The sequence below is a fragment of the Erinaceus europaeus genome, chromosome 16 (genome assembly GCF_950295315.1).
Source record: "Erinaceus europaeus chromosome 16, mEriEur2.1, whole genome shotgun sequence".
NCBI lineage: Eukaryota > Metazoa > Chordata > Mammalia > Eulipotyphla > Erinaceidae > Erinaceus > Erinaceus europaeus.
Window position 1 is genome coordinate 68,616,685 of NC_080177.1, and position 11,720 is coordinate 68,628,404.

Sequence of the window (11,720 nt, forward strand, 5' to 3'; positions counted from 1 at the left end):
TCAGGACCTCATGCTTGAGAGTCCACTGCCTTATCCACTGCGCCACCTCCCGGACCACAGGTAACATTTTAAAAATATTTATTTATTTATTCCCTTTTGGTGTCCTTGTTGTTTTATTAGTGTAGTTATTGTTGTTGTTATTGCTGTTGTTGGATAGGACAGAGAGAAATGGATAGAGGAGGGGAAGACAGAGAGGGGGAGAGAAAGACAGACACCTGTAGACCTGCTTCACCACTTGCGAAGCCACTTCCGGCAGGTGGGGAGCCGGGGGCTCAAACCGGGATGCTTACACTGGTCCTTGCGCGTTGCGCCATGTGCGTTTAACCCGCTGCCCTAACCGCCCGACTCCCTTTTTTTTTTTTTCCTTCTTCTCTTTGGATGAGGATGAGAAGCAAGGAGAAAAAGTGGGACAGAGACACAAAGACATTTGCAGCACTGCTTCTCCATTTGTGAGGCTTCCCTTCTGCAGGTGGAAACCAGGGTCTTGAATGTTCCAATCATGGTATGAGAAGGTATGCACTATACTAGCTGCTCCACCACCTGCGGCCCCCACCCCCTCCAAATCAGCACTGCTCAGTTCTGGCTTTTGGTAGTGCTGGAGACTGAACCTGAGAGCTTTGGTGCCTCAGGCATGAAACCTATTTTGCATCAGTACTATGCTGTCTCCCCACGTCCTGGTCTCTTTCGGTCTGTTTCCTGTGAAGCTCTGTCTCTCATATGTAATTAAAAACAAATTGGTCTTTAAGGATCTCCAACCTGGAGCCTGAGTCTAGGTTCCCTGTGAAGACCCAAATCAGAGACCTCGAGAAAAAGAACTGTGGGGAGTCGAGCGGTAGCGCAGCGGGTTAAGTGCAGGTGGTGCAAAGCGCCAGTGTAAGGATCCCGGTTCAATCCCCCAGCTCCCTACCTGCAGGGGCGTCGCTTCACAGGCAGTGAAGCAGGTCTGCAGGTGTCTTTCCCTCCCCCTCTCTGTCTTCCCCTCCTCTCTCCATTTCTCTCTGTCCTATCCAACAATGACGACATCAACAACAACAACTACAACAATAAAACAAGGGCAACAAAAGGGAATAAATAAATAAATATTAAAAAAAAAAAAGAACTGTGGACCCTGGATTTTTCTGTGTAAAGCTGGGGGCTATAACAGCTGTAGACTCAGTTCCTGTTGGTGACTGACCCCAACCCTCCCCCTAATCCTGGGACCTCAAAGGTAAAGGGGGGTGGGCCCCGAGCCCAGAACGCTCCGAGACAAAAGCTGTGGGGACTGGAACGTGACCTAGGCATGTCGGCAGCAAGAGGACCTGAGTGTCCTGCTCCCCAATTCACATCACTTATTTTCTCTGACTCCCTCCTCCCAACACATCAGATGACCATTTTTCTTTTTGAAAATATTTATTTATGGGGTGGGGGTAGATAGTATGAGCCTCCAGGCTCTGAGGTCCCAGGTTCAATCCCCACTCCAAAACAAGCCAGAGCTCTAGTAATAGAAAAACCAAAAAACCAGGGTGGGGGTAGATAGCATAATGGTTATGCAAACAAACTGTCATGCCTGAGGCTCCCAAGTCCCAGGTTCAATCCCCTGCACCACCAAAAGCCAGAGCTGAGCAGTGCTCTGGTTAATAATTAAAAAAAAAAAAAAAACGCTCAGCCTGGAATGAAGTCCTGGTGACAACAAAAAATATGATAAAATATTTATTAGAAAGAGGGGGAAAGAGGAGATACAAGGAGGGAAGGAGTGAGGGTGGGAAGGGATAGATGAAGAGAGTGAGAAAGGAATACCTACAGACCTGCTTCACTGCCTGTCAAGCTCCCCCACCTGCAGGCTTGTACTCAGACCCTTGCAGTTTGTGAGGTGAGCGCTCAACGAGGGGAAGACAGAAAATAGACACCTGCAGACCTGCTTTACTACCTGTGAAGCGACCTCCCGGCAGGTAGAGATCCCGGGGGCTCCAACCGGGATCCTTCTGCCAGTCCCACGTGCTTTGCGCCACGTGCACTTAACCCACTGAACCACCGCCCGACTCCCCCATTTATCTTTCAATGGAAGTTCATTTTAAGAAGCTATAAAGTGTGAGCCTCTATGATTGGGTAGGAGGGAAAGGCCTCCTGAATTTGCATCTGAACTTTCACAGTTCCTCAGAGACCAAAGGGTTCTTAGGGGGTTCAGTGCCTGTATGACTCCGTCATTCCTGGTGGCCACTTATTTCTTTGTTCCTTTCATTTTATTTTAGTAAAGGATGAGAGACAGAGAAACAAAGTGAGGAAGAGAGAGAGATAGAGAGAGAGAGAGAGGCACCTGAAACATTGCTCCACTATACATGAAGCTTTTCCCCTACAGGTGGGGACTGGGGACTTAAACCTGGGTCCTTGTGTGAGGTAACATGGGTGAGTCACCATTTGGTCCCTCTCAAGAATTTTTTTTAGTTAGTTAATTAATTACTAGATAGAGACAGAGAAATTGAGAGAGGAGGGGGAGAATAGAGAGGGAAAGAGACAGAGGCACCTGCAGCCCTGCTTGACCGCTCATGAAGTTTTCCCCATGCAGGTGGGGGCCAGGGGCTTGAACCTGGGTCCTTGCACACTGTAATGTGTGTGCTTAACCAGGTGTGCTACTGCCTGGCTTCTCAAAAAAAAAAAAATTTTTTTTTTATTTTAAGAGAAAAAAGTTATCCTTGAGTTTCCCACTAGCTGGGGGACTTGAAGCATTCAAGAACACAGCCATAACAGACAACCACTGAGAATTCTCACTGAGGAAGGCAGGTCAGCAGCATGGACACCGAGTCTCTCCTACAGGTGATAAGGGGAGAAGGAGGAAGAGCAGAAAGTTGGTTCCTCCAAGTCCTCCAAGGCCTGCACCAGGGACAGAGTGGCTGCCTGTTCCTCCGAAGTCTCCTTCAGCAAATGCCGGGCAAAGGCCTGCTCCATCTGCAGCAGAAGAGGGGGAGGAGGAGCTCAGGACTGCTGGGAGCCCCGTAATCCAAAGCCAGGAACTGTTCCTCCAGCATCGTCCCCCACAGTCCCCGGAGAGTGTCTCCTGTCTCTGAACTCACCTGCACCGTGATAAGACTCTGCGGTATGTGGCTGGGGCTAGGCTTCTCCTCTAAGAAGTTCAGTGTCACCTGGAATTTGGGTGGGGGGCCCAGACCCTGGGAATACTTGGCCAACTCTGAAAGAGAAAAAGTTCAGGGTTGGGAGAGGAGACCAGAGGCAGAGCAGAAGTCATGGGGCCTGCGGTGGTGTGGAATGTGAGGGTTCCACCAAGTCGAGATGGGAAAAGGTGTTCCTTTGGTAAGAAGCACCGAGAAGTCACTGACTGCTTCACAGTTTGAGTTCTGTGTGGGGAGTGTGCCGAGTCCTGGGCAGACACAGTGCTGGCCTCAAGCACAGATGTGCTCCCCCCCTTCCCAAGAACACATACGCACTAGAGCACATGGTCCTGGGGACTCCCACACTCTCTGTTCCCTAGACTGGATTGAGACTTGACCCCCAGGGTGGATTGAGAATTGACTGGAGACAGAAAGTGGAACCTCTATGCGGATGTGAGAGGTGGATGCCTTAGCTGCCTGGAGCCTGGACAGGGGCAGGGGCAGGGGCAGGGTGTGTGATGGGTACCAGCTCGCCCCAAAGTGGAGGGTCACGTGTGCGTGTTATGTGCAGGAGAGGGCCTCACGGTGTACCTTCCTGTGGTTACCCCAAGATGTAACCCTCTTGTGCTGGCCTCCTGCAAGCCTCATCTCCCATGCCCTTGGTTAAGGAAGAAGGGCCGAGCCCACAGTCATGCAGGGGTTCGAGGCTTGGGCTGTGGTGCAGCATCTACTCGGAGGAGCCCCAGATGTTGGTGGGGCCTAAGAGCTGGGTGAGGGCCACAGCTAGCACAGTCTCACCTCTGCAGAAGTTGGTGGTTCTGAAGAGCTCCACGAACTCGTAGCTGGGCAGCAGGTGCGGGCCTGGACCTGGTGGGGCTTGAGGCGAGTTCCAGGAGATGGGGATGGGGCAGAGACTTTGCACGAAGAGGCCTCGGGAGTTGCTGGCTAGCAAGACGCCTCTCTCGAGCTGGTTGAGCAGGCGCTTGGTGGACTCCAGCTGGCCGGCCTTGGGGAACACCACCTGCTCCATGCCGCACTGGGAGCCGGAGGGCTCAGCCACCAGGCGGCAGTCTAGGCTCTGCACCTGGGCCTGACCCACCACGCACCCATCGTAGATGAAGGTGAGGAGCAGCGAGTAGTCTGCAGACACAGAACAGCCGCACTGCATCTGCGTCTCCTCAGGGACCTCCTGATCAGCAAGAGGCGCTGCAGAGCCTGAGGAAGACCCTGAGTACAGGAAATGTCTTATTTCGCTGAGACAGGAGGCCCAGAGAGGAAGGCCAAGTAGTGCCCACTCTCCTTCCCACCGGCCAGGGGGCTTGCTGTCAGGCTGTCCCACCAATCGAGAGAGTAGCAAATTATACAGATGCCCACTGAGGTCCTAGGGCTTAATGTACAGGGTCTTGCAGCTTACAAGACAGTGCCAGACGAGTTGGAGAGAGAGCGGGATCCCTGGGTAGGGCATGTGCTATGCCCTGGTTTGCCAATGGCACTAAGGGATGCTCCACCTCTTAGTACCTATCTCCTTCTCCCTTTCTTTCTTTCTTTCTTTCTTTCTCTTTCTTCTTTCTCTCCTTTTATTATTTTTTATTTTTTTAATATTTATTTATTATTTATTTTACCTTTTGTTGCCCTTGTTATTGCTTTTTTATTGTTGTAGTTATTATTGCTGTTGTTGTTGTCATCATTTTTTGGATAGGACAGAGGGAAATGGAGAGAGGAGGGGAAGACAGAGAGGGAGAGAGAAAGATAGACACCTGCAGACCTGCTTCACTGCTTGTGAAACAACTCCCCTGCAGGTGGGGAGCCGGGGACTCGAACCTGGGTACTTAACGCCGGTCCTTGCGCTTCAAACCACATGCGCTTAACCCACTGTGCTACCGCCCGACTCCCTCTTTCTCTCTTTCTTTTTTATCTATCTCTGGGGCCGGTGACTGCACTATGAGGCCATTTTTTCCATTTTGTTGCCCTTGTTGCTATTGTTACTGTTGTCATTGCTATTGTTGTTGTTGTCATATGACAGAAAGAAACTGAGAGAGGAGGGGAAGACAGAGAGGGGGAGAGAAAGACACCTGCAGACCTGCTTCACTGCTTATGAAGCAACCCTCCTACAGGTGGGGAGCTGGGGGGCTCGAACCAGGATCCTTCCGCTGGTCCTTGTACTTCACACTATGTGCACTTGACCCACTGTGCTACTGCTCAGTACCCCCTATCTCTTTCTGAATGAAAAAGTAGTCTGATAATATCATGTATGCAGGCTTGTGAAATAGCTCACTTGGAATAATACACTGCTTTGCCAGGATAGAGGCTGGCCTCTACTACATTGAGGGAAGCTTTGGTGCTGTGATCTCTCTCACTAAATTTGTCTGCCTGTCTCAATCTCAAAAAGAAATAAAATTAAAAAATCAAATCAAACCATGCACATATGCATGAGGTCCTGGCTCCACAAAAAATCAATTAATTAAAAAGTACCACAGATCAACCCATAGAAATCAGTTATCTCCAAGTGGGTTTTCAGGAAACAGGGGAATAGTGTGGAGAAACAAGCTGTTCACAGCGGCTAGTGTCTGGCCAGGAGCACTGCTGAGTGACCTAGTTACCTGCTGGTGAGCTTGTTTGCTGCAGACCTTGGTGGGTTAAATATGGCATGCAAAGCTGCAGGAGGAAGATAGGAGCAGGAAGCAGGGCTGAGTCAGAAACACAACTACCTGAGTTGGGAGGGAGCAGTGGCTCCATGGACATCTGGTCTCCTTGGAGAGGAGCCTCAGTCGTGTCTGCACCTGGAAGGAGTGAAAGGCACTGGTTACTCAGACTGTGACTGGGCGTCCAAGGTCCCGAGGGTGTGGACTGGGAGGTGACGCCAAATGAGAAAAGGTAATAATAATACCTTGCTGAGGCTCAGAGCTGCTGCTGTTCCCAAAGTCAGAATGGCCTACTGCTACACCGGCATCCACCGCCGCCTCCTCCTGCAGACAGCACCCACTGTTGGCCCTTATCTCCCCACAGTGACTGTCCTGCCTTGGGCCTGCCCAGTCCCCTCCCAGGATCTCACATTTTTGAGGGGGTCCTGGAGCAAGGAGGGATCGAATACACAGTTCTTTGTGCTGTCCTCCTCTCCCTCCTCCCTATCAGGTGACACAGAACTATGCTGTCGCTTCGTTGGTGATTTCTGGGTTCTTGTTTGGGCTGTGGAATAACATCGAGACAAAGAGTGGGTGAAGGCAGAGGAGACAGCATAATGGTTATGCAAATAGACCCTGATGCCTGAGACTCCCAGGTCTCAGATTCAATCTCCCACCCCACCATAAGCAGTGCTCTGGTAAAACAAACACAAACAAGCAAACAAAAAAACCAACCAACCTATGTGAAAGAAAGGAAAAGATCAGAGCTGTAAGTGCTGACAAAGGCAGGGGAGTGAGAGGAGGGAAGGAAATGGAAGGCTGGGGGCTTGGGAGACAGCACAGGGCTTGCTTAGCATGTTGAACTTAAAAGCAACGGGCCCCAGCTTCAACCCTCAGCAAAGCATGTGCCAGAGTGATGCTCTGGCTCTTTCTCTCTTTCTTTAATTAATAAATCTTAGGACTGGGTGGTGGCATGCTGAGTAAAGCACATATTACCACGCTCGAGGACCCAGGTTCAAGTCCCCAGTCCCCACTTGTAAAGGTGGAAAGCTTCACAAGTGGTGAAGCGGTGCTGCAGGTGTCCCTCTCTCCCCCTCCCTCCTATTTCTCTGTCCTGTCAAATAAAAAAAAGAAAGAAAAAAGCACAATGACCACCAGGAGTGATGGAATCATCATGCAGGTACTGAGTCCCAGTGATAATGCTGGTGGCAATAAAAAATAAGACCTTGGACAGGGAGTCGGGCGGTAGTGAAGCGGCTAAGCGCACGTGGCGCAGAGCGCAAGGACTGGCTGAAGGATCCCGGTTCAAGCCCCCGGCTCCGCACCTACAGCGGAGTCGCTTCACAGGCGGTGAAGCAGGTCTGCAGGTGTCTATCTTTCTCTCCCTCTCTCTGTCTTCCCTTCCTGTCTCTATTTCTCTGTCCTATCCAACAATGACGACATCAATAACAACAATAATAACTACAACAATAAAACAACAAGGGCAACAAAAGGGAATAAGTAAATAAATATTAAAAGAAAAAAAAGACCTTGGGAGCCGGGCGGTAGCGCAGCGGGTTAAGTGCACGTGGTGCAAAGTGCAAAGACCGGCATAAGGATCCCAGTTTGAGCCCCTGGCTCTCCACCTGCAGGGGAATCGCTTTACAGGTGGTGAAGCAGATCTGCAGGTGTCTATCTGTCTTTCTCTTCCCCTCTGTCTTCCCCTCCTCTCTCCATTTCTCTCTGTCCTATCTAACAATGACGGCATCGATAACAACATTCATAACTACAACAACAATAAAAAACAAGGGCAACAAAAGGGAAACTAAAAAAAAAAAAAAAAAAAGACCTTAATAAAAAATAGAAAGAAAGGCCCAGCAGTGAGTGGGGTGCTGAACTGGGAAACACAAAGTCCTGAGTTTAACCCCAGGTATCCTATGTGCCAGGGTGATATTCTGGCCTTTTCTCTCCCCTCTCGCCCCATCTTGTGTTAATAAATCATGTAACATTATATATGTGGGCTAACAAAATAGCTCACTGGGACAGTGTGCTGCTTTCCATGCGCACCAGCCAGGTCCCAGCCAGGATCCCACCACATTAAAGGAAGCTTCAGTAATGTGGTTTCTTTCACTCTTTCTCTCTGCCTTCTGTCTCTATTAAAATAAAATAAAAAAATAATACTAATAATAAATTGGCTCAGAAGGGGTCTTGGAAGTTTGATCCTTGATATTGCAGGTGCCAGAGTGGTGCTCTGGTTCTTCCTCTGTTAATAAGGAAAACAAAAACAAAACAAAAAAAACAACGTGGCTTGAAGCGCAAGGACCGGCATAAGGATCAAGCCCCCAGCACCCCACCTGCAGGGTGGTCGCTTCACAAGTGGTGAAGCAGGTCTGCAGGTGTCTTTCTCTCCCCCTCCCCGTCTTCCCCTCCTCTCTCCATTTCTCTCTGTCCTATCCAACAACAATGACAGCAATGACAACAACAATAATAACCACAACAACAATGAAAAACAACAAGGGCAACAAAAGGGAAAATAAATAATAAAATGGCCTCCAGGAGCAGTGGATTCATGGTGCAGGTACTGAGCACCAGTGATAACCCTGGAGGCAAACAAAAAAACCAACCAATCAAAAAACAAACAAAAGAATATGGGGAGGGTGGCATTTGGGTAGTAACACCCACCCACAAGCAGAATTCTTTTTTTCCTTAAGAGAAAATTAAATAAAGACTTTATAACTGAATTCAATGAAATGCATAAGGCATATGCCATGTTTTGAATGCCTTGATAGGGGGCCCTGGTGGTGGTGCACTGGTTAAGTGCATGTTATAATGTGCAAGGACCTGGGTTCAAGCCCCTGGTCCCCACCTGCAGAGGGAAAGCTTTACAAGTGGTGAGGCAGTGCTGCAGGTGTTTCTTTGTCTCTCTTCCTCTCAATTTCAAGCTGTCTCTATCCAATAAATAAATAAAGATAATAATTTTTTAAATTGCCACCAGGGTTATCACTGGGGCTCAGTGCCAGCACCATGAATCCATAGCTCCCAGTAGCAATTTTTTTCCTTTTTCCCCCCTCTGATTTTTACTAGATAGGACAGAGAGAAATTGAGAGGACTGGGAGGTAGAGGGAGAGAAAGACACTTGCAGATCTGCTTGTGAAGTGGACCCCCTGCAGGTGGGGAGTGGGGACTCAAACCTGGGTTCTTACACTTGGTGACATGTGTGTTAACTGGCTATGCCGCCACCCAGCTCCCAAGATAATAAAGAAAAGAAAAAAAGATGGACATTCAACTACACACATTTTTATGCTAATCAACTCTAAACTCATACCTGTTCATTTTTTTCTGGTAGCTTTTTAGGTGTTTTTCCTTTTTTAAAAAATTTATTAGTGACTTAATATTGATTTTCAAAATTATAAGATAATAGAGGTGTAATTCTGCACCATTCCCACAACCAGTGTTCTGTATCGTTCCTCTCTCTACTGGAAGCAAGTTCTCCCAAGGTTGCAGATACGGGTTGGCCAAAGGCAGAATTCTGACTGATGGGCCGGGAGGAAGGCCACCATCCTTCCAGGAGGCTGCTACTCCTCCCTGCCTGCTGAGTCTGGGGGTGACTGAGGAAGCAGACACTCACTAGGGAGGATTCCTTGTGGCAGCAGTCGATACACTTTAAAGGGCTCAGCACCATCCATTCGTCCCCTCCCTGGAACCTCTTCAAATTCCGGACTCTTGTTGAGAGCACAGCGCAAGCGAGTCTTCCAGATAGCAGGACCTTCTGTGTCACCCTCCTTGAACTTCCCCTTAAATATGGCCCAGGCCTAGGAAGCAGGAAGACGAGACAAGCAGGTCGTGGCCCCCAGCTGCCATACACCAAGCTGGCTTCAAAGAGCGGGAGTGTAGCCTGAGCCAGCACACAGAAGGGCCTCTTCTAGATTTATGCACTGCTGTCACCATTCTGAAATCCTTACATACTGCCAGGGAAATAGCAGAGAGGTAGTGTTCAGGACTTTCTGTTACAGGTTACAGGTTCAGCCCCCAGCACCACCGATAACCAGAGCTGAATGATGCTCTGATCAAAGAAAGAAATTCAGAAATTTTGTGATTTCTTTTTGTACTAGGCAGGCCAGTTAGACACCCTCCCAGCCTCCCCTAAATGTGAGACATGGGCAGAAATACCCCTTAAAGGTAGGAGTGAGTGTTGATTTCAGCCCTTGATCAGAGGGGCTTTTAAAAAGGCTTCTCACTGGAAGTCGGGTGGTAGTGCAGCAGGTTAAATGCACGCTTTGCGCAAGGACTGGCATAAGGATCCTCGTTCAATCCCCCGGCTCCCAACCTGCAGGGGTGTCACTTCACAAGCGGTGAAGCAGGTCTGCAGGTGTCTATTTTTCTCTCCCCTTCTCTGTCTTCCCCTCCTCTTTCCATTTCTCTCTGTCCTATACAACAACGACATCAATAACAATAATAACTACAAGAATAAAAAACAAGGGCAACAAAAGGGAAAAAAAAAAGGCTTCTCACCTTGAAGAAGGCAGCGTCCTGGTCCTCCCGGAAATCCTGCTTGCCAGCATGCTTCCAGGGAATTCGGAACATGGTTTTCTCTGGATCATCCCAGCAGACTCCTGGGAACTTCCCGCTCTCCACTTGCTCCACCACCCAGTTCCGCAGCTTGCGGGTGCAGCGTGCTCTGCCTGATGCCATCCTGCAGACAAGAGCAGCAGGAGGCCTCAGCAGAACTGGCACCTCAGGGGGAAACAACTGTGACAGCCTGGCCATAACACTGGGCTCTGATAAGGGTCCTGGGAGAGCCCATCCAGCTGTCTGCCTCTTGACAAAGCTGAAAATTCTGAGGCCTAATTGCTTCCTCTCTGCCAACACTAGCAATACCCCCTCTTCCCCAAATGCAATCTTTTTAACTCCCTGAGCTATACCTGGAATGGAATCTGAGGTGTTGGTCTTACTTTTGAAACTTTTCAGGAGTCTTATTATTTGGAAGAAAAGAGACTTCCCTTGGTGCTCTGCTACTGGTGAGGCCCCATCTAAATGTCTAAACAACTATGGAGGTAGTATCTGTATCTGCTTCCAAGACGCTTAACCAACTCTCCTTACTGCCATCCCACAACTGCCCTTTGACCCCCATCATCCCCAAAGGTCCCGGGGTAGCTGGGGACAGGGGTGGAGCTAGGGATATGGGCAGGGCCAGAAAGCAAGAAAACAAAACAGTATAAAATGATTTCCTCCCCCAAACATCGGCCAGCAGGCCCTCCTGTCCTTTACCGACAGCGCTTGGGAGAGTGCCCCCTCCCCCCCCTCCCCCGCAGTCTCTCACTTATGTCAAACTACCCACCCGCTGACTCACAGACAGACCTCTGGTCTATCTCTCAGTGCAGGAGCCCTGATAACCCTCATCTCCACTTTCACCCCCCGCTAGACTTCCGGTAAGCCCCAGCCGTGAGTTTGACACTCAGCCTTGGCTGATCTTACCTGAGCCGGCCAGTGCACGATGTCCCAAGGCCCAGCTGACCTCAGCCCGGTTGCGGGGCTAGCCAGGGTCTGATCTCTCCGCCCCTTTCTACCATTCCCCTCCCTAAGTTTCAGTTCTCCTCCAGGGAGGGCCTTTCCCAGAAATCACGTGGTTTTGAGTCGCAGGACAAGAGTGGCCACCAGGTGGCAGGAGCGTCTCAAGAGTTCCTGGTGGGCATTCCACTGTCAGCCGCTGGAGGGCCCCTCCCAGCTCAGGCTCATTTCCCTTCCTCCCGGACACTCTTTGCTGGCGGTCAATCACCTCAGATACTGCTGCTTCCCCAGGGAAGGTCCTGGAGTCTGTTCTGGGCCAGCGTGCCTGCCCGGCACCTCTGAGGTGACTTCAAACGTCAGCAGAACTCAATGACAAGACGACGGGAGACCACGGAGGAGGAAGCCCAGTGGGGAGGGCCAGCCATGGTGTCCACTCCTGCCCAACAATGAGTCCAGGAAAGAGCAGGCGGAGCCCTTTCAGCAAAGTTCTATCCACCTCCCCCCCTTTCCCTGATGCCCCCAGGTGGTG

At 50.0% G+C, this 11,720-nt stretch overlaps 1 protein-coding gene across 1 annotated transcript; it reads right to left on the reverse strand.

The window, feature by feature from the left end:
• Positions 1–1,676: 1,676 nt before the first annotated feature.
• IRF9 (interferon regulatory factor 9) lies at positions 1,677–11,674 on the reverse strand. Its single transcript, XM_060175300.1, has 9 exons — positions 11,159–11,674; positions 10,196–10,376; positions 9,312–9,495; positions 6,136–6,269; positions 5,971–6,049; positions 5,792–5,863; positions 3,882–4,310; positions 3,048–3,163; positions 1,677–2,922 (listed from the first exon to the last, which is right to left on the reverse strand). The coding sequence occupies exons 2-9, from the start codon at positions 10,373–10,375 to the stop codon at positions 2,785–2,787; spliced, it is 1,332 nt and encodes a 443-aa protein (XP_060031283.1). The 5' UTR covers position 10,376; positions 11,159–11,674; the 3' UTR covers positions 1,677–2,784.
• Positions 11,675–11,720: the final 46 nt, after the last annotated feature.